This window comes from Podarcis bocagei, assembly GCF_964188305.1.
Source record: "Podarcis bocagei genome assembly, chromosome: 14".
NCBI lineage: Eukaryota > Metazoa > Chordata > Lepidosauria > Squamata > Lacertidae > Podarcis > Podarcis bocagei.
The window spans coordinates 22115898-22143095 of record NC_138139.1 but is presented as its reverse complement, the minus strand read 5'-3'; the positions used below and the strand labels follow the sequence as shown (position 1 = coordinate 22143095).

Genomic DNA, 27198 nt, shown 5'->3' with positions numbered 1-27198 from the left:
CCATTAGCAATTTACCTGAATCCATCTTTGCAGATAGTGCATTTGTCCATCTCTCCAACGCATTTCTTACAATTCTGATGACATTTCTGACAACGTCTCTGACCTTTATTGGGGAAGAAGGGGAATCAGAAAGATGATCAGTTGCAGATATTGGAGTTTATAAGCTTCAGATTCTTGCAATCTATTTGTCAAATTCACAATAATCTAATACTAAGAGTATAATTGTTTTTAGACCAAATGGGAAACTAATTCTTAGTTTTTATGACAAAAGAATAACTCACAAAACTTATCAGTTTCAACTTTAAATTAGTAAGTTTCTAGACCTCATTGTTTTGAAGAATTAAAACAGCATAATAATTAAAAGCTTGTATATTTTTAATGGGCAAGGACAAATGTTAACGGCTGGTGCTGCAAATTATGAACAGTTCATAATTATGAACTTGTTGAGACTGTTTTGGTTATACCGTGTCACTGTGAGAGAGAATGAAAAAGAAAATACTTCTAAAGCTTTTCATTCTAACAAAGGGGGTTGGTATATGTTTATCAAATTGTAGGTGCTCTTACCCTTCAATATTTTTCCTTAAAGATGGGAAGCTACAACGAGGGGTTGACCGTATGCACAACTTGAAATCAATTAACACAGAGACAATTATATTGGGTAAAAACAAAACAAAAACCTTCAATTGGTTAGCAGCCCTTAGCTGAGAAGCATTTCCTTTCCTTACCCTCATCAGAGTAAAATCCAGCTGGACACAGCATCACACACGTATTCGTCTCTTGGTGGTGATAGAAGCCACGTTTGCAGGCTGTGCACGAATTCTGGCTTCTGCCCAAGCATGCTTCACAGCCCCTGTAGCATCTGCGGCATTTCCGCTGCGAAGTGTCCCCAAAGTAGCCAGGGGGGCAGGAATTTACACACTTCCTGGGGGGGGGGGGAGAGAAACACAAGGAAAGTGAGAGGCTGCAGCACAACCAGCATAGTTGTTATGGTCCTGTCTCCATTGTGAGCATCACAGTTCTTTCCTGCCATCTAAATGTTGCATGGTTCTCTGATCGCCCATTCACCTGTTTGCTTTGCCAACATGTGGCTTCCGGAGACATCATAAGAGACTGCTGGATCAAGCCAATCGGGTCCTGTTGCTTTATAGCAAGGGCAGGGAAGCTTTTTCAGCCCAAGGACCACATTCCCTCTAGGAAACCTCCTGGGAGGCTACAAACTGAAGCCCGGACACCGAAGTCCAGCTCCGAGGGCCTTCGGGCAGTTCCCTCACTGCGAGAAGCGAGGTTACAGGGAACCAGGCAGAGGGCCTTCTCAGCAGTGGCACCCACCCTGTGGAACGCCCTCCCATCAGATGTCAAGGAAATAAACAACTAGCTGACTTTTAGAAGACATCTGAAGGCTGTTCAGGGAAGCTTTTAATGTTTGATGTTTTATCACGTTTTTAATATTCTGTTGGGAGCAGCCCAGGGTGGCTGGGGAAACCCAGCCAGATGGGTGGGGTATAAACAATAAAATATTATTATTATATCAATAATATACAGAAGGGGCCACAGAAGAGGAAGAGTTAGGGAGACAAGCACCCACCCAGGCCTGCAGCTCGCATCCTCACCTAATCCTCACCTCATTGCTGGACCCCCTGTTTCATATATAGTATGTCAATCATAAACTGGAAGAATTATGAGGCTGCAAACCTCAGCATGCTTGAAAGTTAACTCCATAAAAAAATCAATACAACTTAACTTTAGAAAAGACAGATATGATGGGAATATTTTGTTTTGTTTTTTACATTTATATCCCAGTTGCCCTGCCCCTAAGGAGCTTGAGATGGTGTACTGGTTTCTCCCCCTCCCTATTTCAGCTTCACACAACAACCCTGTGAGGTAGGTTAGGCTGAGAGACAATGAACGGTCACTCCCCCATGGCTGAGTGGGAATTTTGTACCTAGCTCTCCCACCACTAAACCACCTCACCTGTTCCTTCGGAAAGCTAACATGTGCGATAAGACTTCTGTCCACTTTACCTGCCAGTTTTAAGGCTCCCGAGGCTGAAATGGAAACAGTTCAGGCACTGGTCAGCGTTGGGGCCGTCGCATCCTTTGTCGCCACATTCCGTATGGCACGGACCTTAGAGAGACAGACAGTTCTGCTGAAAGAAGAGATATAAAACTCCTCCTAGTTCAACCCACAAAATTGCATCCGGTGTACATTCTATCAAGTGTACCACATAGCAGTAGGATTAAAAAAAACCAAAAAACCAACCCCAAAATGCTGGGAATACTTTGCACTCATTTTCCCTCCTTCCCCAACCCCAAAGGTTTACCATAATCATACCGAGAGCCAAAAGCCAGCAAGGCTCTTTCAGTTGGTGTATGCCTGGCACGAGGAGCACAAAACTTATGTTTTAAAATGGGGGTCCATGGCTTAGCTCTCCTTTAGGTGCTCTGCTTCAGACCGCACCATGATCGGTGGTTTAGTGGACGGGGGGGTGTCATTACTGTTTCTGTAGCAGGGTCCCTACCTCTGGCATCCTAAAGCTGCTCAATCAGCATGAAAGGGGAGCTTTTTAGCCACTGTATGCTCCTAAAGCTAAGCATTTGCGGACGCTGAAAATACAAGGTGTTTCAGTTTCAGGAGAATGGCATTCAAGTTTTGTTGCAAACAATGAAACCTCATGGAAAACACAACTGAAGTCACTCTGAAAGAAGATACAGACCATTCCAAAACATTTGCCCATGTCTATGCACAGAAAATAGGGACGCGGGTGGCACTGTGGGTTAATCCACAGAGCCTAGGACTTGCCGATCAGAAGGTCAGTGGTTCAAATCCCCGCAATGGGGTGAGCTCCCGTTGCTTGGTCCCTGCACCTGCCAACCTAGCAGTTTGAAAGCACGTCAAAGTGCAAGTAGATCAATAGGTCTACTTCCCTCCGGCGGGAAGATAAACGGCATTTCCGTGCGCTGCTCTGGTTCGCCAGAAGTGGCTTAGTCATGCTGGCCACATGACCCGGAAGCTGTACGCCGGCTCCCTCGGCCAATAAAGCGAGATGAGCGCCGCAACCCCAGAGTCGGTCACGACTGGACCTAATGGTCAGGGGCCCCTTTACCTTTACCTTATGCAGAGAAAATAGTAGATCTAGCTGAAAGGCAACACACAGAGGAAGGACCACCAGCTCCTGGGGGCCAAGCCCTTTGGACCCTCCCCAATATTTTGGGGGTAGGGGCCAGGTGCCCCCCAATGCCCCAAAAGCATGGAAACATTTTATTTGCAGCTGTATAGCTGAGTCCCAGGACTGTCTCCAGGCCACACCCTTCACTGTCCCTGTGCAAATGCTTTGGTCTGTCTGGAATCCATCCCTGAATTTTGAAAATGTCTTGTTTGGTGTCTAGATTTTATTGGTATTGATATATACAGTCAAATGTATAAGTACCTTTAAGCTTGGTTTTGTTTACTTCTAGAATCCAGATACTGCCAGCAAAAAGTGTCAAGGGTATTATGGCAAGCGCAGCCCAAAATGACATAAATAAGCGGAAGAACTTGCATGTCCCACAAAACACAGAGGTCCAATATTGGGACAGGTTTCAAAGCTGAGCTGAGCTATGCAGCAATGTACGATTCTACATTTTTGAGGGTTTCGCCAACGTTTATGAGACCACCTGGAAAAAGACTCCAAATGCCACAATAAATTTTGTGTGAATAATTTAATAGCGCTGGGGAGGGGTGGGCAGAGCTTGAAAGGACAACAAAGCTGCATCTGCGGCCGGTTTTTAACAGGAGGAGTGGGCTCTGTCCAAAGAAACCCATTCACCTACTCCTGAATTCTCGGCTCACAGGAAGAGGCTGTATAAACCAAGAGTCAAACAGAACCTATCATTTATCTCGCAGCCATAATATTAGTATACAGGATATCAGCCAAGCCAGCAGCAGCAGCAGCAACTCACATTTCTTGCTCATTTTTTTTATGGGGCTTAGAGTTACAAGGCCTAAAGTGGAGCTACCAGGCCAATTGAATGTCTTGCCCTGGAAATACAGCTTGTCAACTTAATTGTCTCAAGGAGGTGTCCATTAAAAAAGCATGCGCATTTCTGAAACTTCTGGTATCCGTGATGTTGTGTGGTTGCGTTTTCCCCCTTATATTAAAACTGGAGACACAGTTCAGCCCTAAAGATGCATCTAAATTTACTAGGGACTGCCACCCTTGCTTGTGTTGCTTACCAATCCCACCAAACCCCACCCCTCTCCCTTTACATCTCACCTAACCTATATTCCCTCATAGCCTCTGCTGTTGTTCAAAGCTGCCATTTTAAACCTTCCTTCTGTTTTGCCCCCTCCTCCTGTTCGGAGTTCATGAAATCTAGGATTGTGATGCACCACTACAAATCCTCCAACAAGGGCTGCGTGATGACATCCTTACATTTTTATGTATATAGAAAGATAGGCATAGAGACACAAAAGTGGAACCAGCAGCAACGGTCCTGTCTGCAACAACACAGCAGCTCCAGTAGCTCCTCGTACCAACACAGAAGTTAATACTGCCTCCTGGGCATTCTGTACTCCCGGACTATCAAGGCAATGGTTTCTAGGCAACGGCGGTGCTTCACACCTGTCATGCTGTAGTTCTGGGACGGGGAACCAGTAGTCCTCTGGGTGCTGCTGTATTTCAGCTCCCATTGGCTCCAGCCAGAATGGCCAGGGATCAAGGATGATGAGCGTTGTAGCCCAGAAACAGCTGGAAGGCCACAAGATCCTCAACCCTGCTGTGTTGAGCAAGGCTGTGTCAGCTGCTGCACATCTTTATCCCCCTCACTTAGGATGAGGTTGCTGCCCACATATTTTCAAAGAAAGGAGAGGGATCACATATGCATGGGACCCCTCTGAAACAAGACAGGCATTTCTGGTTTTCTGAAGATTGAGAGGAAAGCAGTTAAGCCAACGTTCCTGGGGAGGGTTCTAAAGATCCAGCAAAACTACAGGAAAGTTACTAACTCTGACATGGGGTAGTAAAAGTGGTGCCCTCCAGATATTGTTGGGTTACAACTCTCATTAGTCCCTGCCAGGATGGCCCATGGTCAGGGATGATGGGAGTTAGGCCAGCAATATCTGGATGCCAACCACATTGGCTACTCCTATTCCATCACCTGGTCCATCATGACACTGATACGAAACTCTGCTTTTCTTGAAGCCTCTGCGTCATCCCCCCTGAAGCATGGGTCAGCTATAGCTCAGCGGTGCATTTTGGAATCCCACTGCATTTTTACTCCATCTTTGAGATGATGGCACTGGCAATATACTGGCGGAGATAGTAGGCATCAACTGCATGGTGCCTCTCTATGCTGAACAGAATGGAGTAGCAGATGTATTGCTGCCCTGGGCTCCTTCAGGAGGGGCAGGAAAGAAATGCAATAAGTACATGAATAAAATATCCCTCACTTTCCAAGGCACACATCAGTCCTTCTTAGTAGCGCACCCTGACATGCAGTGTGGAGTTATATCATACGATAGTGCTTTGCTGCATGATGTTATATCCTCATAATTCGCAGGGTGGTGCATGAGCCCACCCCACAAAGAGATACAAATCAGAAATCTGTGCTAAAGCAACCTAAACTGCACAGCCAGATCCCCTCTTTTAATTCTGGGCTCTGTAGGAGATAGCCAAATTAAGTACATTTGTATTGTGGTTCTCATTCTGCCATTTGTATTGTTTTCCAAAACATTCTGTTTTGGTTTCTGCCAATCACCGGAAGGGATATGGGGTAAATTTGATTCAGTTCACATTTAAAGACAAACCACCATAATTCATACATTACAAAGCAAATAACAGGAACTTAAACGCAGCCATCCGTCGAGATTCACACTTTTCCTGGATTTTGCTATGCAGTCCTCTAGCGAAGAAATGTGTACAGGCTACAGTATAGGCTACAGTTTGCAAAAAGGCGTGAAAATAATATACAAAAATGCTTTCTACGAGGAGGAGAAATTGCTTTGCAAAACTGTGCATATTACACCAAACTGCATACAGATCTGTGTATATTAGGATAAATTAGCAACATGATACTGATGAAATTTCATGAGGGAATAATAATTAAAAAAGAAAAAGCAAGCTGATGTAGAGACTGAGCATATTACAGTGGTACCTCGGGTTAAGTACCTAATTCATTCTGGAGGTCCGTTCTTAACCTGAAACTGTTTTTAACCTGAAGCACCTCTTTAGCTAATGGGGCCTCCTGCTACCGCCGCAGCACGATTTCTGTTCTCATCCTGAAGCAAAGTTCTTAACCCAAGGTAATATTTCTGGGTTAGTGGAGTCTGTAACCCAAGGTACCACTGTACTGAGAAACTGAAATCAAGAGATTTGCCATGCCCTGGTCATGGAAAAGGGGAAGGACTAGTGGTGTGGTATTCTGCATCCCCACTTTATATGTATGTATTTCATGTGCATTTTAATGAACTGAATAATGAGTCATGGGGGTGTGGGGAGTGTGTGCATAAACTTAGCAGGGCTTATATTTTCAGTTGCTAATCTGTTAATGTTGTTAATACTGTTTTGTAGAACGCCACATTGATTTGTTAATCATATATTATGACTTTTGCTGTAATTGTGACGCTCAGCTTATTTTTAGTTGCTGCTTTGTTAACAGTGCTTCATAGACAGCAATTGTTTTATTGATGGTCGTCAATTATTTTATATTAATTATGCTGCCTTTGTGATGTTCTATGATGTTATTGTTAGTTGTTTGTATGCTGTTCTGGGATTCATTCAAATGGAAAGAGGCCTAGAAATACAATAAATCAAAATCAATTTGCATTCTGAAATTTAACAGGCATTGTCCATACCTGTTGGAAGTGTATCTGTATAACCTCAAAAGGCTTGGAAACTTCCTGTTGTAATGTGGTTTTAATTTCCTATATGCTAGTAGGGGCCGCATCACGCATTTGGGATTAACCAGTTTGGAATTAGAAACATGGACACCAAATCCCAACATTTTCAGGAATCTGAACGGATTCTTGTACTCGCTGAACACCAAGGGAGAATGGACAAAACATTGTACTAGTTTGGGATAGGGTCAAATTTTTTGGAAGTCAATGGAGGACCATCTTTGTTCATAGTACTTGTGGTGGACTTGGCAATAAGACGGCTTGGTGTACTGGATTACAAACAATCTCCTAGTTTTTCCAAGATGAGGGGAGTGACAGCTCCGGTTGTTTGCATAAGGAAGTGGAGTTTGAGGCGGGGGAGGGAGGAAGGGACAGACAGAGAAATGGGATTTGGGCACTTTACCTGTGTATTCCTCTTCATCCTCCAGTATCTCCATCTGAGTTTGGAAGAAAGCTGCTTTTGAGGCTTCCATGTCAGAAGATGGCATCTCCAGCATCCTTGACCTGGAGTGATGGGAGCTGGAATTGGAATATGGGCTCTCAGCTGTTCCATATAAAATGAGGCTCCATTCTTTTAACTTTCCTGCAAAAGATTCAGCATTCATAAATATTGCTCTGGTTTGCACATTAATACTAAGCAACAGTGCATTAAACTATGGTTTATATCAGTGTTTTTCAATCACTGTTCCGCGGCACACTAGTGTGCCGCGAGATGTTGCCTGGTGTGCCGTGGGAAAAATTGAAAAATTCGAAAGATTTTTTTTTTTAAAAAAAGTCAAATTTTCGCCTACTAGGCGGGCGCCGGACTGTGTCCACCCTATTTTCCATCCGTCCTGGGTGGGGATCAGATCGGATGAGAGCGGACAGGCGGTCCACTCTCATCCGATTCCCCATAGAGAGCAGCGGGGCTCTGACATCTCCCTCTCCGCACACCGTGGTGGTGTGCCTCTTGATTTTTTTCATGAAACAAGTGTGCCTTTGCCCAAAAAAGCTTGAAAAACACTGGTTTATATGATAGTCTGGAGCTTGTCCAGGGATTTGTTTACTCCCAATAAACCACAATCTTAAGCCACGGCTTGTTGTTACCTTACAACTTTTTAAAAATGATTACTTGGCATTGAGGTGTGAACCTAGCATTGTTCTTTAACTATGGTTTGCTTGGCCGCCCCAACTCAGGTATTCACCAAGCTATAAAAGCACGAGGCAAGAGCAGCTAAAAAACAATCCAAGTTTGGAGGAACAAACCATAGTTTGTTTGATTGATTGTGGGACAAATCATGGTTAACTCATGCTTTGTTAAACCATAGTTTAAACCATTTTTGAAACAGCTTTTCCCAGTCTGGTCCCTCCAGATGTTTTGGGTTACACTCTCATTATCCTAGGCCAGCATGGCCAATGGTGAGAGATGATGGGAATTAACAGTCCAAAACATCCGGAGGGCACCAGGTTGGGGAAGGCTGCCTTAAATGAACCAACGCTTAGCATTATGTATGATCCAGGTCATTAAGTCTATTAACTGTTAATAATCAGTCATCTGCCTTAACTGATGGAAATGCTCCCAGGTACCACCTACTAATGGATTATTTGACAAGGTTGTAATGGACACAATTACTTAAAATGGATAAAACGCCTATGCAAATTAAGGCGGCTTTGCATCCTAATTTCAAGGGTGATTTCTTGTGAAAATGATCCCTATTTCAGGTAAATATTCGCTCCAAAAGGGAGATGTGTAAAAGTCTTGCTAGAACTAATCCTATTCTGATGTTGATCTGTTTTAATGAATTTGATCCTTGATGACTCTGAAAAGAGAACGTGGAAGAGGAAATTGGCAGTTACGTTTGAAATGAGTGCTTAATGAAATCTTGGTAAATGTGTTACTCTTTTGAAATGTTTGAATGCTCAGATAAAGTGGTTGAAACATCAATTCAAATTAAATAAGTGTGAAAATTACAAAAGTCTGCTATATGTTTTGGAAAGTTCTTGGTTCATTCCATGCACATTTGGAATGAACCAATTTGGAGTATCTTAAGATACTCTAACCAAATATTGCATGATGCTTCCTGAGGTCAAGAAGCAGGTTTTCATCTATGTTTGGATACACCTGGATGCCATTTTGAATCAAGATGGTGGACTGAACCTTTCAAAACTGCACTGATTTTTTTATTTCCAATATTTCCCAAGCAACACTGGTTATGAGGAAACTAATGTACACATAAGTGACTTTTTGAGATAACAAGGGAATGCAGGGATTGACAATTTAGTTTCTCCTTCATCCTTTAAGACCTCATTGACACATACCTCAGAATGAGGTGGCAGAGTTATGAGACAGTTGAATGGCCTTTAGTGCTTAAAACTACAGAAGGGTGAATCATATTCTTCAATGCTTCCACCACAGCATAAATATAATTCATTCCCTGGCGGATGTACATTGCTGAGGAAGATCAGTAGTGGCCCGAAAGCTGTCTATCAAAACTGCTGGTCTGCTTTTGATGGTCTTCTAACTGAGGGATCTCCAACGTGCTGCTTGTGAGCACCAGTGCGCCCACCAGATTTTGTGTTCTCGCACTCCCACAGCAGCCATTTTGTGACACGTGCTCATAGTGCTTTCTCAAAATTCCAAATGTGCCCCCAAAGGTTGGCAAGCTTTGTTTTAATTGGAGGAGTTCCAGACAAGTTTTGAGTGACTTCAGGACTTCCCGGAAGACAGTTTGTAAGTCTGTGCAGTCACCCTTCTCCAGTGTAAAGATTGCAACTTGAACTGGTGTCCAAGATTTACAAATGGCCCTCAAAAAGGCTGGCTACTCAAGCATTTAAACATTTGTTATGAAGCAGAAGCACTAAATCATTCTCAGGAGAGGGGGCTAAAGATTTGCTAACATGTACGATTCCTTTTTTTTTGCTCATTCTTTTCATAAGCATGTTGTTGTTGTTAAAAGGGAAAAAAACTAAAACGTATCAACCAGCCTGATTCAAGTCCGCAATCCTAACTCCACTTACCTGGGAAAAAGCCCCACTGAATTCAATAGGACTTACTTCTGAGTAGACATGGTTAGGATTGTGCTGCAATGGTATCACAGAAGCAAAAGGGGGGGAAGGGGGGTTGCCTTGAAAGCTCAGGAATAGGGTGGGCTTTGAGAGTTTTATTAAAAAAACAAATATCAAGGGCATTAGAAGTAATCCACCTGAGCCCAGAACAAATTTGCTCTAAAAAGCTCCAGGAAGGGCATGAGGAGGAATCTGTTCCCAGGGATTTATTGCTGCTTCCCGTGGTTAATATGTGTTGGGAAGCGTTCAGAAAAGAAGCTGCAGTAACTCATTCCCAGTGGGTGCAGGGATCATAAGCAGCACCCACAACGAGCACATTATTTTTATTTATTTATGTACAGTAAGCTTGCAACTTACGCACGTTCAGGTTGACATGCCTGGCAGAATAATTTAAAAAAATTAAAAAGGAGGAGGAAAGAGGGCAGGCGTCTGGAAAAAATGACTTCGGCAATCCCACCCACCATTGCACTCAATGTATTTTGACTATGCACGATTTTGGCTTTAGGCGTGATCCCCAGAACATAACTTAAGTTGCAGGTACACCATTTATCCCTCCTTTCCTTTAAGGGGCTCACATCCGCACCATTGGCTGTCGCTTTTCCAAAGAAAGCCGCCTTACACAAAGGTAAGACGATTGTTCCAACTAGCTCAATATGGTCCACACTGGCGGCCAACAATTCTCCAAGATCTTGGACCGGGACCATTCCAAGTCTAGCAGGTGGATGCTTGGGGAAGGGCCACAGGTGGCTGGAAGAGAATGTGTGTTGTGTGTCCCTGGTGCAATCCCACTTCTTTGCAGCCGGCGCAACAATGCAGACTAGGAGACAAGGAGCTCTCCCAGCCCACCCTAGGGATTCTGGAGACTAAACCTTCCTGCATGCAAAGCATGCTCCACCACTGAGCTACAGCCCTGGCCCAGACCTGTCCTCCTGCTTCCAGATTGCTTCTTGGTGGTGGAACATCACATTCCAGATTGACAAAATGTAAATATTGAAGAGCAGCAAAGCAGGCACATTTAAAATGCCTGTGCAGCATTAAACAGACTACGTTGCACTGATTTGCTTAAACCGAGTGCAGAAATGTAACACTGTTGGGTGCAAGATGATCATGACTTTCAATCCATCAAATTTATGTTATGGAATCCCAAAATGTCATGGAAAGCGTGAGGGGCACACATTTGAACATCACAGGGAGCTTCTGCCCCATGTTAGTCTTTTAGTTTCACATCTGTTTTGTTTTAAATGTGTTTGTTGTTTTTCTGTGTTTAACTTTTTAAAATTATATGATGTGCAAATTGCCTTCAGATGGTGGTTTAGAAGGAGAGTGATAAAGCAATGATCAATAATAATAACAATTCTCCCACTTATTTACAAGTGGCAGGGAGTGCCAGGAGCAGCCCAGGAATTTGAATAAACCAAAAAAAAATTGTGTTTTTAAAATGAATAGCATAATTTGTGCATTTTGAACTGTCGCGTCGAGAATCAGGCCAAAGTCGTGTTTTGGTCTGCCATCTTGATTTAAAATGGCACCCAGCACCCAAGCATCAAAGAAAACCATTGCACCCTACTTTGGAAACCCTCGTGCAAAGTTTGGCAAGTATATATCCAGAAGCAGCAGAATCTATGCCAAAAGAAGGGTGAAGTCACATTTTGGACCGCCATCTTGATTCAAAATGGTGCCTGGTGTCCAAACGTTGACAAAGACTCCCATCTTTGTCCAGGTGGCAATATTCCCCTCTGCAGCACTGCCATTTATTTCTACACCCAAATAACCTGAATATTCTCAGCCCTTCGACAAAGCTAAGCCAAAGCTGGTATGTCAACTGTGAGCACCTCAATGAAAAATTATAGCAAAGGTCACATGGGGGGGGGAGAGAGGAAATTGTGCCCCTTTATTTCACTGCCAAGGCTTGGAGACCCATAATCACACCAAGGAAAGAAAAGGACAAGAATCCTGTCCTTATGCCAGCCTTTTACACCCTGCTGTAAAGGCACAGACTCCTGACATGCGTTGTTCAGTGTTTAAAAGTCAACTTGAGGCCTTTTAATGGCATTTGTATCAGAGGTATTTCATGCTGTTTTGCCCAAACTGCAGCCAGTTCCTGAGAACACTGTCTCCTCTTGTATTAACAGGGGGGAAATGTTTCTGAACACCATTCATGACTCTAACCGGGAGCAGGATGGGTTGGGGGTTGGGGGAGAGACTAGGGGCCAGAAATCTTGGAGAGGGAGAAGGAGCGACTCCTAAGGAATGAAGAGGCCTGCGTACCAAGCACAAAAACACACACCGTCACTTGTTAATATGTCATCTCTCTGTAACACTGCAAAGCTTCAGTTGGCGAGAAATAAATATAGATCTATACCGTATGACGCAACCTACAGAACAGCCCCGTCCAGAGCTAAAAACAGCACGCAAGAGGCGTTAAAAGAAATCCCTACATTGCCAATGCAAACACTGCAGGGAAGCTTGAGTTTTATGTGCTGATTTTCACGTTTTCATGGCTGTGGGGTGAGAAAAGAGGGAAGGGAGTTGTAGGGTGGCAGCCTGTCACATGTCTCACCTGCACCAAACATTTGGGCCTCTCGCCGCAAGAGACGACACAATCCAGAGGCACTTACCTTGCATGTCTGGGTTTCGCACGTGGTATGGCTTATCCTGGATTTCCAGTGTCCATTCTCCTGCAGCCCTTTCTCCCCAGCAGTGGACAGTCATGAACTCCCAGTGCTTGAAACCATTACTAGAATCATCGTGCTGTCTGTTAATAGGATGACAGACATCAAGAGGTCACACCAAGAGGTGGCAAAGAGAACTGGTGGGCTATCTAGTTCAACCACCTAATTTAGGCTCACAGGCTGAAGGTTCCCCATCAGTGCTGGAATTACGTATAAGCTAAACAAGCTATGGCTTAGAGCCCCACTCTCTTGGGAGCCCCCCAAAAAATTAAAGGGGGGAAAACTGGATGTATATTTCCAAAATATATGATAAAAAACAAATAAAATAAAACCTACATACAGCAACAGTGTTTTGTGTTGAGTAGGCTCCTATGATGTAAGTAATGGGCCCCGCCTGCTAGCCTGCTCCCTAAAATATCACTGGTTTGCTCATTTCTATATATAGGGTGCCTACATTCTGCATGGACTGGTCAATAAATTACCATATAGCATATATTCAACACAAAAAACAGCGACAATTTGTTGTTGACAAAGGACAGCTGGACATATAAAGGGCCCCATTACCTTCAGTAGCTTAGGGCCTCATCAAACTTAAATCCGACCCTGTTCCCCATGCCTACTCTAAGTAGGACTGGTTGGATTCTACCCATTTATACTAAAGCTAGGAACAGAACTCCAAATTCGACTTTGCCATTGACCCTGAAAACTCTCCTTTTTGGCACCAAAGGAATAGGAATTATTTGCGAACATCTACACATCAACAGAGGGATGCGGGTGTTTGCTTTTTGCAGTTTGGTAGCGCTGCAGAGAGCTTGCTGGGGAGACCATGCATTAAAAGAGGGACTCAAAAAGTACTTAAACAAGGTTTTAATTACAAAAACAAAAACTCCATTTACACTAAATACATCAAACATGACCCAACCACCAACCCATCCCCCAGGGTAATGGGAGAGCCAGGTGCTGCTCCTTATATACTACACCCAATTGCTGACACAGCTTAATCAATACAACTCAGCAGCACCTGCTATGTTTCACAGCTGTAAAACTGGGTCTCGTTATTTTGCTCTGGCCCCTTAAAGACATACACATCGGGTGGAACAACGATGAACCTTTACATTTAAAGAAACCATTCAACAGTGGGTGGCACTGTGGGTTAAACCACAAAGCCTAGGGCTTGCTGATCAGAAGGTTGGCGGTTCGAATCCCCGCAATGGGGTGAGCTCCTGTTGCTTGGTCCCTGCTCCTGTCAACCTAGCAGTTTGAAAGCACGAAGTGCAAGTAGATAAATAGGTACCGCTCCAGTGGGAAGGTAAACGGTGTTTCCGTGCGCTGCTCTGCTTCACCAGAAGCGGCTTAGTCATGCTGGCCACATGACCCGGAAGCTGTACGCCGGCTCCCTCGGCCAATAAAGCGAGATGAGCGCCGCAACCCCAGAGTCATCCGCGACTGGACCTAATGGTCAGGGGTCCCTTTACCTTAACCTTTTACACATCGACAGAACAATGAATTAATATCTGCCATAAAAAACTGGAGAGGAGGAGTTGTGGGGTGGGAGAAGATATCTAGGCGAGCACTTATTTCAGCATGCATGTCTCTGGACACACTCGGCTGCTTTCTGCCAGCATGCATCCTGGAATGTTTAACTGTTTTGATTCAGCTCCGCTGCCATAGAGCAGCTTGTATCTAGAGGGCATCAGTTGCTTTTCCGGATTAGCAGACCCTGACTTGGCAACACAAGCCCTGTCAGCATCTTTATAAAAGAAAATCCAAAAGGACAGTAACGGCCTCCTGCTCGTGTTCACGGTACGTGAAGTTGCAGCTGGCAGAGGGACATGCAATTCCCTGAAAATGCACTGTTTCCCACTGGCTCTCTGGTTTCCAAATCACCTAGTGCTGATAGGAGGGGAGAAAGCAGAAAGCAGCATGGCCGAAAAGCCTGTTGCAAATATGCAAAACAGGTGCAGCTGGAAATAGAGACCAATGAGGGCAGGTATCAATAAAATGATGAACGACAGCTCTCAAGTGCCAGTGGATTTCAGTGGCTACCTATAGCCACCCTTGTGTAGTGTGGACATAGTGTGCAACCTGGTCTTGATTACATTGCCCTCGGTGGGGGGACCGGATCTTGGAGGCACCAGGAAACTGCCATGGGATTCTTCCCCAGAGCCTCAGCCTTGAGGAGAAAGGGTGCAGTTCTACTGTTGTCCTCCAGGGGTCAGGAGGGAGGTTCTCCCTGGTTTTTGACTGGTTCCCAACCTCCTTATGGCTACCTTGCCTATCTTCCAGCAACCACCTGGCTTCCTGCTCTCTATACAGCAGGGGTGAGGGACATCGGATGTGGGAGCCACACAAGTGGCCCTTTGAGACTCTATTTGGCCTTCAAGATTCTCTCCAGGCCAAGTCCCTCCCTCAACATCACACCCCTCACCAGCCCAGCAAGTGCCTTTGCAGAGCTCTAAGATGCTCTTGAACTGTGCTACCTCTTGCTTGTTTAGATGGAAGATGGAGGAGTGTGTGTGTGTGTGTGTCAAAACCTCCAAATTTTAAAGGCAGACATGTCCTGCTTTACGAACACTCACTACGCAAATATTCACTTATCAGAACACAAGGAATTAGCACCCAAAGCTCCTTATACACACTGCAGATTCTGTGGTCAGGAATCAATAGGAATCGGTGGAAATTGTTGACTTGTTATGTGAACAGAAATCATTTACTCATTATGCAAATGCTCACCTAACGAATGATTTCCAGAGAACACATTTTGTTCATAAGGCAGGACCTGTGTGTATGTTTTTGCACAGGCTTTTCCTGCATAAGACTGGAACTTGTGTGGTTTTTTAAAAAAATATTTTCACTGTAATTAAATTGTTTTTGTGTTTTTATGTTTTGTGTCATCGCACATTGCTTAGGATTTTTTAACGTTAAGAAATACTTTTCAGTGAAATAAATAAACCCACGCACTCCAGGTCTTTTTTAATAATAATAATAATAATACATTTTATTTATATCCCGCCCTCCCCAGCCAAGCCGGGCTCAGGGCGGCTAACAACAGTCAAATAAACAATCAAATAATAACACATTCTAAAAATATTTCATTATAAAAATTAGTTAAAATCAAATTGATGGCAACCGATTAAACAAAATTCTGTGCAGGTTGCCAGAGGAGGGAGTCAGGCTGCGCCCTGACCAAAGGCCTGGCGGAACAACTCTGTCTTGCAGGCCCTGCGGAAGGATGTCAGGTCCCACAGGGCCCTAGTCTCTTGTGACAGAGCGTTCCACCAGGTTGGAGCTGCAGCCGAGAAGGCCCTGGCTCTAGTTGAGGCCAGCCTAACCTCTCTGAGGCCTGGGACCTTGAGGGTGTTATTATTTGCAGACCGTAGGTTTCTCTGTGGGGCATACCAGGAGAGGCGGTCCCGTAGGTACGAGGGTCCTAGGCCGTATAGGGCTTTAGAAGCTCATGGGCTTGCAGTCTTGCTGGGGCAGGTCACGTTCTACTCTCCTCCCTCTCAATCCTTTGCCTGGTTCTTTATTTTTTAAAGAGCAAAATGTCTACCCCGCTTTTTGAGGAACTCCCCCAGAAACCAACTCACAATCTCTAACCTTGAAACAACTCTACTTGACAACAAAATGCAAACCACTAAAGGATAAACCAGCATAAAAGATGCAATACAGAAACAGGATACAGTGCATAATGCAGATTAAGAAAAAAGTATCAAAACATAAAAAATTTAAAACTGCAGACAGTGTGGTGTAGTGGTTAGCATGACGGGAGACCAGAGTTCAAATGCCCATTCAGCCATGAAGCTCACTGGGTGAAGAACAAAATGGCGAGGGAGAGAAACACCCTGGGCTCCTTGGTGGAAAAGTGGGGTATAAATGTAATAATAATATATTTATTAAATTTTTGAGTAATTTGGGAAGGCTTTTATATTATTTATTTACATAGGGTTGCAGTCAACCAACTTTTACTCAGAGTAGACCCATTGAAATTAATGGCCAGGACTAACTTAGGTCCATTAATTTCAATGGGTCTCCTCTCAGAACCCCCCCCCCAACTAAATACAACCCATACCATTTAATGCCAAAATAGGCTTATGAATGGGCAGGCCTAGTAGAGTTGCAATCCCACCTGCAAAATCCAAGCTGTCCTCACCCAGTACCACCTACTGGCATTCATGAGGAGCAGACCCAGAATGCCTTTTGAACCTCAGTCCAGCTGGGCTACAAACTCTCAGGAGGGCATCTGTGTAATGGCTCACCTTCTAGCCAGGAGCTGGGACTTCGTACCAGAAGGAGAGGTGAGGTTTATCTGCAGGTCTCCCCGGCGCGGGTGTGCAATAGAAACCCGCACAATGACGTGCTCCAGATAGGCTACGTGATGGTCAGGGTGGTCCACACAGGCGTTAGTTAGAGTTGCCGTCCGCACCGTCTTGTTGGTGGGGATGAACCTAGAGAACGGGAAATAAAGGGAAGCCTTCAGAGGTCAGCAGTCCAGAATCCTGACAGAATCAGGGCTGGGGAATCTTTGGCCCTCCAGATGTTGCTGAATGGCATTGCCCATAATCCCTGCTTACTGGCCATGCTAGCTGGGGTTGATAGGCATAGGAGTCCAACAATATCTAGAAAGGCTACAGCTTGCCCATCCCCAGCCTATGAAATGGGCTCCAAGCCTTCATTCATTTAGACAGCCCCTTTCTATTATCTTTTCCAGCTCTTTTATACATGGCGAGGCGCATTAGAGAGGTGGCACCCAGCTCTGGTGGTTCGCCAGTTTCTCTTTCTACCTCCCAATTCTCTGTTGGAAAAACAGCTATAATATCCAGACCATGCTTTCCTTTCTTCCTTCGTTGGCCAAGGAAGCCTGCAGCATTCGTTCTGAGCTGGAGCTGAACTTGTTCTCGCTTGCCAAATCACACTGAACTACAACTCCCATCATCCTTGGTTACCGGCAATGATGGATGGGGCTCATGGGCATTGGAGTCCAAAAACATGTGGAAGGGAGGGCCCCAGGTTCCCCAGCCTTGCCCTAAGTCAAAGTGGAACACTTTAGACATTTTGTGTGATGGCATGGGATTCGGACTTGGATGCTGAACCTGAGGGATCCCAGCCTGCACAGGATTCCCCGCCTCCAGAACCAGCTGAGCTGGGCTGGGGAATGAGCCTGAAGGGTCCTCACCTGTGCTGAGTCCTCAGGTGCTGAGTCTGCTCTGGCTCCTGAGGTGATGGAGGACCCATTGCCTGCAGGTGCTCCACTCTCAGCCCCGTCAGAAGAAGCAGAGGTTGTCTCTGGGTCCGGTAACCCTCCAGCCTCTCCTGAGCTACAGAGGCTCAGGGCAGAGAGGCGGAGGGAACCAAGTTCCCGCAGGAGGAGTGCTCGCCTCCAGGCCAGGAGAGGCGAGTCATCAGAGGATTGGGCCACCCTATAGCTCAGGGCAGATAAAAGCCGGCCAGCCCCAGTCCCAAGTTGTGGGAGCAACATTGTTGGTTGATAGTTCCTGCCTGAACCCTGTCCTGCTTTTCTGCCAGAGCTCCTGACCTGCCCTGGCTCTTTGCTTGCTTGCTTGCCTGTTCCTGACTTCACCCGACTCCCTGCCCTGCACCCAGCTTCAGCTACTATGGACTGCCTCCACGTTGCACCTTTGACCACGGACCGGACTTGGACCTCGCCTCTCAGGTAACCCACGAGACCAGCACATTTTGGTAGTTAGCCAAACTCCACCACATGCTGCTCCAATAACAATTTGTATTGCAGCCTAGAGGATTTTAAAAATGTGTTTATATTTATTTAGTAAGTGCATATATATCCTGTTGTTCTTCCATCAGGGAACTCAAGGTCACATAGGCAGCGTTCCCTGGTGGTCTCCCATCCAAGCACAGACCAGACCATGACCTGCTTAGCTACAGCAAAGGGGGTGCATTTGGTGCCATGAGACCAAGTTGTATGTTGGCCTGCCCCTGGGAATGCTACCTTAGTCAGGTGGGGATGCTGACGACTTGGTTCTTGGAACTGCCACTTTAGTTCACAAGAAAAAAACGGGTCAGCCTACAACTGCTCTTAACAGCCTTCTTGAAGCGAGAAGCCAATCTCGACAGCAGTCTTGGATCTCGTTCAGCCGAGGATTTCATGCTTTCAGAGACCATCGTCTCTCCTACACAGTCACCGCCCACCAGCAATGAACCAACTCCCAGCACAGGGTCTGGAGCATGTTGTTAATGTCTAATTTATTGGGAGGAAGCTGCTCACCAGTCCCCAGACTTGCTCTAGGGACGCTTCTCAGCATATGGTGGAAGAGACTCGTGGGGATTACATCGCCGGTCTTTTATTTCGCCTTAGTCATAAAGGGAGAATCGATGAAAGCTATAAACAGTGATGTCATTTCCCGGGGAGAACAGGATTTTTACAAGGGGACTTCAAAACATTATTTGCATGCAGCATGAACTGATTTAAAGAAGCTGTTTTGGCCAAATGTTCCCGACTTTCAGTTTAAGCAAGCGTCAGCTCTAGCGTCCTGATCGCAAACACCGACAAATCGCATAAGGCCAAGAAAGCAATGTTTTTCAGCCAGATTCTCAGTCAATTGTGTGGAAATATTTCCTACTGAAGTCAGCGGGGCTTACCTCCAGAACTGGAGCCCCATATGTTCCTGAATGCATGGACTTCCCTTTGGAACAACAGAGCGCTTAAGCACAAGCCTGTGACGCAAGGATGGGGAACCTGTGGCCTTCCAAATGTTGCCAAACTACAACTCCTATCAGTCCTGGCCATTGACCATCCTGGCTAGGGCTGATGGGAACTGGAGTCCAATAGCATCTGGAGGATCAAAGATTATCTTGATAACCTGCTATACAGGTTGACTCATTTGCTAAAAGGAATGGGGACATCTGAACAATGAAGATTTCTCTGTGTGTAGATCACAACTCCCATGCCCACACTGTATCTGAATATTTATCACCCATCTTAAAAGATCTGTGCTGGCTTCTAGTAAGTTTCTGGGCTTAGTTCAAGGAACCAATTTTAAAAGACCTAACAGCTTTGGTCAACCAGAGCATCTAAAGAACAGTCTTCTCCCAAATGGGCCTCCCCGAAAATTAAGTTCTGCTCCAGAGACCCTCTTCTGAGTGCCTGCATTGGGAGAGATTAAGGGTGTGGCAAACAGACAGGGTCTTCTCAGTGGTGGCACTTCATTCATGAAATACCCTTACCAAAGATAAGCGGGCAACAGTAATACTTACATTGTTCTGAGAGCAGATTAAGACATTTTTATTTTGACAGCCCATTATATTTGCTCTTAATACTTCACTGAACAGCATTTTAACATCTTTAGATTTTCTCTTCCTTTTACAGGCAAACTTACTACTATATGCCTGCCGTTCTTATGACTTGCTGTTACCTCAAGATCACAACTTTGAGGGGAAGGGAGGAGAGGATTTTTAAATAAATAAAACAAATTGCTAGAGCCAGACAAAAGTGTTTGAGAGGGACATAGCGACACAGCTACCTCTTCTGCCTGATGTATCCATCTTACTATTTAGCCACTACAATACCTAGATTCCCCATGAATATAATGGAATCTATCCTCAGGGAGTCTCAGGAAAACAATATACCGGTACTTCACCATTAGGATGTCATACAAAGTGAATTCTGTCTGGCTCGTAATGCTTAAAATAATCAAGTTGGAAGAGTCTCTCCAATGTCATCTAGTCCAACCCCCAGCCTATACAGGGAGCCGGCTACTACAGGATTCCCGATAGAGGTTTTTAAGCAGAGACTTGCACGGTCCCCTAACAAAAGAGAGTCCACCTTCTGAGGTGGTCTGGTCCACTGCTGAACAACTTGTGCCATCAGGAATGCTTCCTAAAGTTCAGCTAAAATCTTCTTTCTATGTGAACCTGCTGTGGGGTGGGGAATCTTGGGGCCGAATACCCCATTGCAAGCCTCTCTGTGTGGCCCTCAGGATTCTCCCTGAGCTACACTCCTCACCAAACCTGCTCTGCACTCTCACTGACTTCATTTTCCTGGCTGGAATGTCTCCCGGAACAGCGATAACACCTCTTCCTTGCCTAGATGGAGGATGGAACGACGTCTGTACACAGAAACCTCTTATTTGTCTGTATCTATGGCTCCACATCTATGGCTCCACACAGTTTTGCCCTTGGCCCCACCTACAAGTGGCATGGAGTCCTCCCAGATCCTAGCCCAAAGACCGTTTCCTCCTGCTCCAGTCTTTGTGAAAGGAAACATTCATTCTTATGGCTGAGGATGCAATGAAGGCATCTCCACACCTGCCTGGAGTCGCCCTGGTGGCCTAACTCAACATGCTTCTAGACGCTTATCCATCCAATATGACTGCTCATCAGACACCTGGGTCAATGGGATCTGGTCCAGGAGTGGGGAAAGCAAAATGTCACTTAGAGAAGGATCTGAAATATTTTGATGCTTGAATTTGTTTTATTCTGGATTGTTTTATTTGAAGTTTTAATGTGTTGTAAACCGCTTTGGGATTTCTCCTCCTTAAAATAGAAAGTGGTATAGAGATGGAATGAATGATCATCATCATGGCAATCAGACAGCCTCTTATTGAGCAGCTACTTGCCTGGGCTGGGACGCGGGTGGCGCTGTGGGTTAAACCACAGAGTCTAGGACTTGCCGATCAGAAGGTCAGCGGTTCAAATCCCCCAACAGGGTGAGCTCCCATTGCTCAGTCCCTGCTCCTGCCAACCTAGCATTTTGAAAGCATGTCAAAGTGCAAGTAGATAATAGGTACCACTCCGGCAGGAAGGTAAACGGCGTTTCCATGTGCTGCTCTAGTTTGCCAGAAGCGGCTTAGTCATGCTGGCCACATGACCCAGAAGCTGTACGCCAGCTCCCTCGGCCAATAAAGCGAGATGAGCGCCGCAACCCCAGAGTCGGCCACGACTGCACCTAATGGTCAGAGCTCCCTTTACCTTTTCCTTTACTTGCTTGGGCTATAAACTCCATCCTCTTTTTACAAGTTCCACTGGAGAGTATCAGCTTGAATTAAGCCTCAGACCCAAGTCCTCAATCACCTCACTCCACAGGGGAAAATACTGACACAGGGTAGGAGAAATGGAGAGGAGGAGGATAGGAAATTAGGTTATCCTCATTGACCAGCTGCAGACTGTAAGATTCCAGCAAATGTTAAACACCAGTTTCCAGATGCCTTTAGTCAACACAAGGCAAGCTGGAGATGTGTTACTGTAGGGGTGGGGGACAACTTTCAAGCCAAGGCTTGCATCTCCATGCAGTTAACCTTCCAGGAGGCACATACCAAGGGTGGGTGGGATGAACGTCAAATGTGGGCAGGGCCAAAGTCATATACATATACACATATACACCCAGTTGCACACACACACAAGCAAACCACTATCTCAAGCCCAGCCTTCCCTTTCCCCTCCATCTGTGATACAAAGACAATAGCCCTGACCTACTTTACAGGGTTGTTGTAATGATCACTGAGATAATGTGTGTTATATGTACACATACTGTAAGTTTTACAAAAATGAATGCGATGCTAATGTATTCACAGTTATAAGGTTTACAAACACTAATGTGTAAAATGCTGTTTTAATTTATACTATATTTTGCTTGCTGTTATTAGACTGAGATGGCCACTTTTAAAGTTGTATTTATCAACATGCAACTTTCTGTCATTTATTTCGTTGTGTATTGTATCTATGCTTTAAACATTGGTTGGGATGCTCTGAGCAGAACAGCAGGATTCTAATAAACAGTATTTCTTTAGATCAGGGTGGAAAAACTGTGTCCCTCTACCACTAGATGCTGTTAGACTACAAATCCCATCATCATTATTATTTTTTACCATCGGCCATCCTACCTTGGGATGATGGGAGGTGTAGTCCAACAACATCCGAAGAACCAGAGGTTCCCTACTTTGGCTTTAGACCATAACCGGTAGACTGAGCCAGTGTTAGTTTTAGTTTTTATACAGTGCCAAACAATTTTAGGTGCTTTATTAATGAACTATTATTATTATTAAATGGGTATTGGTCCTCCCCCTATTGGAGGTTGAATTAACTGCATTTTAATTTCTCTTCACAGCAGCCTACAGGGTCTTCCCTTCATTTTATCCTCACAACAACTTTGTGAGGTAGACAGTAACTGGACCAAAGTCACCTAGTATGCTACATACCTGATGTGGGATTTGAAGCCAGGTCTTCCCACTCTTCATCTGAAACACTAACCTCTCAAAGATTGGGGGGAGGGCTCCGAAGAGAGTGTGGATGAGGCAGGGGATCAGGGGAGTGACCCAGGAGAGGGGACCAGTGATTTATGGGGTGTGATGCCACCCACAAGGCAGAAGCCAGGGGAGCGGGAGAGTCAAGGCAGTCTGAGGCGGAGGTAAAAGGGACGAGCGACAGGTCAGTAGATTCCTCACTTCCTCCACCCCAATGTCTCCTAGAACCAGGAGGGGCTTGAAGAGGAACCAGGCCTTTTTGGTAGTTGTGCCCTCCCTCCCAGAAGATGTCAAGCAGATAAACAGCTCTGTGATTTTTAAAAGACACCTGAAGGCAGCCCTGTTCAGGGAAGTTTTTAGTGTTTGATGTTATGTTTTTACTATTTTTTGTTGAGTGGCTGAGGCAACTCAGTAAGATGGGCGGCATATGTTGTTGTTGTTGTTTGTTGTTGTTGTTGTTATCATTAAGCAGCAGTGATGACTTCTGTGCAGGAGAAGCCTCAGGTTGTGGGCAGGCAAGCTGTCAGAGGAGGGTACCTAACCCAGAGGAGGAGAGGGGTCCCACTGTTGCTGCAACTGCTCCAAGGGGCCAAGACCTGTGGCCAGCTACCTAGAGACTAGAAGCATGTGTGCATGTGTATCCAGAGCACCATGGAAGCTGCTGAAAGTGTTTCTCTTGCCAATAAAGTGTTAATTATCAGACACATGTCTTCCTTAACTGGGACGGGCTATGACATAACCATGACATCACACTGGCTCTGTAGTCTTGCCACAGCTTGTGAACGTATACTTAAGCAACACTCACTCAGGATCACAGAAATCGGAACCTTTTGGCAATATTTATAAATTCCGTGTGTGTGTGTGTGTGTGTGTGTGTTTTATGCTGTAACCTATCCCCACCCCAAAATGGGTGGAAGGGGAAAGAGAGGGATCAAGGCCAAACTGAACCAACTTCCAGTCATCCTCAAGGTTCAGAAAAAGGTTATGCAGTTCAGTAATTAGAAACAGTTGTCAACATGGAACCCACACCAAGTTATACCAGCAGCAAACAAACTTTTAAAAGGGGGGGGGGTGAAATGTTAAAAAAAACAAAACCCCATAATGCGTGAAGGGAAGAAATACTGGAGGAGATCTAGGAATGGATCTGTCATTGCAGCCTCACAAGGAGTAAACACATTAAACTGTACTAACAAACTCCAGACAACTCCATGACTGGGTGATTATAAATACTGCAAATGAGCCAAAGCACACAAGGAAGCCTGTTAAACCACAGCAGGGGTGATTTAGCTTTTCATCTCTTGCCAGTGTTTCTCAGACTCATTGGACTTCCATTCTAAAACGTACCCTGTTTTGTGTGTGTGAGAGAGATTTATTACTGACAAGTGGGCCCTGCAACAAAATGTTGCAGTGTGGCGTGCTCCCTACGGGGAAAGACTGCAGCATTTCGAACTTTTTAGTTTAGAGAGAAGGCGAGCAAGAGGTGGTATGATAGAAATTTATAATATTATGCATGGTGTGCAGAAAATGGGTAGATAAAGTTTTTTTTCCTCCCCTCTCTCATAGCACTGGAACTCATAGACATGCAATAAAGCAGAATGTTGGAAGATTTGGGACACGTAAAGAAATTATTTCATGCAGTACATTATTGAACTATGAAACAAAACCCCACAGAAAGCAGACACTGCCACCAACTCGGATGGCTTCAAAAGGGCAAGGTCGACACTGTGCAAACACACTAGTGGGCATACTAAATTGGTTCCACTAGTTTGTTTGCACTGAGCTGACTGCCTCCCTTCCCCTCTTCCCCTTCCACAGGTAAGCAACAGTGTGCTACTTACCAGGAAGCCAGCATAGCTTCCACCCCACCAGACGAGCCACTTCTGATGCACACATTTAAACACTCACCAAGGCTTCTTATTTGAGGTCCCAACACAAATGTGCTGAGCGGGGACTGTTCGCCACTTCTTTGCCTCGACAACAAGCGCTTCTGCATCTACCAGGCCGAATCCATACAAATGGCTAACTGAAAAGACAGGTGTCTCAGAGATTCACTGGTTTATTAAACAAACCCTTATTTTTCACAGCCTCTCAAAACTGTTCCCCTGCCCCAGCACCTTGTGGGCTTTGTTCATGTGTTTGTGCAACGCTTTCACAAAAGAACAGCTTTAATTTTCCTCCATTCAAAACCGACAAAACGTTGTGTATTTTGCGCCTCTTGTGCCATCAGCTTAGATATTCTGATCCCTCCCCTGCTTTAGTTTTAAATAAAGTTGTATCAATGATTTGGATACATGATATAGAAGCCACAGTATTGTTATATAAATTGTTGATAGAAATAAATACAGCATTTAAAATAAAAATGGGGAACAGAACCAGATATCTAACTTCATGCTTAGCATCCAGAGGCAAAATGCAAAAGATAAAGCCAGCCTCATAGACTTGTCTCTAATATCCCATATTGCCCTATAATTACTACTATTATTATTATTTAGACTTTTTAGACATTTGTTACCCAAAGGTCTCCAAGTGACTTACAACACATTTAAAAACATAACAGCTTCAATGCTCAAAACACCATAGGAATCAGAACTAAAGTCAAGGTGCAGAGCAAGGAATTCCACAAATGCAAGACTGCAAGTGCAGTTTTCACATTTGCTAATTTTGAAAAAGTTTGTAAAGGCTTTCTAGCTGTTACATTCCTGGCTTCAAAACCTACACATTTCTCAATAATTACTTTGAGGTTTCAGCTGTGCTGTAATGCGTAGAGACCATTGGAAACCATCTGAAGCGGGGGATTGATAATTGATTCTTCAATGTTTTTTATGTGGTTGAAATTAATGTCAAATCAAGGTGGAGTGTGTGAACTTCCTATGAGGTTTGCATTGCTTTGCCCATCTTAAATGTTTATACAAGCTCTTCTGCCTACAGGCCAGACAAATAAAATGATTTGGGCCACTGAACTGACACAACAGTTGATATATGACTCAGCCCACCTATTAACCTGTGAGGACTGGAATGGAATCACATCTGCAACATGTGTCCAAATCAGACTTTGGTAATGTATTTTATATTAAAGAAGTTAACCAGTATCTGTGATAAAACCTGAGGATTTTCAGTTTGACTGTAAAACTGCAAAGGAAAACTAGTGTTGTTATCTGGTTCTCTCTCTCTCTTTCTCCCTCTCTCTCTCACACACACACAATTGAAAGGTACTTCCTTTTGCATACATACCCATCCCTAATAAAAACAGTTTCTGGGAGGAAAAATAACGTAGAACCTACAGATTATTTTGTTTCAGAAGTAACCAACAGTCTTACGGTAAGGATTACTTTAAAGTCACTGAAAGGAAATCCCAGAGGTAGAACTTAATTTTGACACAGGCTTGTTTTGCACCTTGGCAATAGTTTTTTGTCACAACTAAGAAAACAAAATGAAACAAAACAGAAAAAGGCAGGATTTCCCACATCGAATCACTATTCCAATCCAGTAGAAGTTAAGCCTTCTCAAAATGCTATTTGCTTTTGCATCTGTCACCGCTGCTTGGATTTTGTCTCCTGAAACAGACAGGAGCTCGCAAATACCCATTGATAAAAAAGGCTTCTAAGGGGATTATCAGACCTCTGAACAACCAATAATCATTTTTCTTGGCAGGTCTGTGGGGCAAGTAATAGAAGGAGCTGTTTGAAATGGATACATGAGATCTCCAGCTCAGAAATCTCTGTGGATATTGATTTGGATTTATAACTTAATCCCACAAGCGCCATGTGGGGAGATGCATTGCTAAGAGTAAGAAACAGAAGAATCATACAGGTTTATCGCCTAGTGGCGAGGTTTTCCTCTAAAAAGTAGGAGTGTACATAGACTGCAACTGATATGGCTGGAGCATTCAGATGAAGGAACCTAACTGAGAATGTGTTGCACACAGACTTGGGACCCACAAGGCGATCTTTGTAGGTGATCTTGTTAACCATTGGAAATATGGAGCTTCAACAGCAGAGAAAGAACTTTTGCCATTTTTAATGCTAGTTTCAAATGGCCAGGACAGGCAGGTGCAGGATAAATGCTTTCTTCACATTTAGACTACTGCAATGTGCTCTACATTGGGCTGTTCCTTGAAGATGATCCATAGACTGCAGCTATTGTTGACTGACACACCTCCATTCAGCAATGCAGAAACCAAACCCAGCCCCCAAGCATGCATGTTAACTCACCTCGACGTCCAGCTCCATTTGTTTTCCAGTCAGGGGCCAAGAGGTGTCCTGGTCGAGATGTTTTAACGAGAAGGTGCTGAACATCTCGCCAGGTCAGCAAAGGGCTAAAAGTCAAGGAAGGAAGAACAAGCCAAGGATAAGACAACATCTCTCTTGTTCTGTTGGTAGGATTTTGAAATG

General features: G+C 44.6%; 1 protein-coding gene across 4 annotated transcripts in view; it reads right to left on the bottom strand.

The window, feature by feature from the left end:
* Nucleotides 1-27198, bottom strand: part of PCSK6 (proprotein convertase subtilisin/kexin type 6) — a 118971-nt gene that overhangs the window by 16612 nt on the left and 75161 nt on the right. For all 4 annotated transcript variants that reach the window (XM_081171097.1, XM_081171098.1, XM_081171100.1 and 1 more), the window contains 8 exons: nt 27019-27122; nt 24713-24830; nt 16850-17038; nt 12537-12673; nt 7277-7456; nt 2022-2124; nt 726-922; nt 16-103 (listed from right to left, as the gene is read on the bottom strand). In XM_081171097.1, the coding sequence (XP_081027223.1) occupies nt 16-103; nt 726-922; nt 2022-2124; nt 7277-7456; nt 12537-12673; nt 16850-17038; nt 24713-24830; nt 27019-27122 (1116 nt within the window). The remainder of the gene's footprint in view (nt 1-15; nt 104-725; nt 923-2021; nt 2125-7276; nt 7457-12536; nt 12674-16849; nt 17039-24712; nt 24831-27018; nt 27123-27198) is intronic.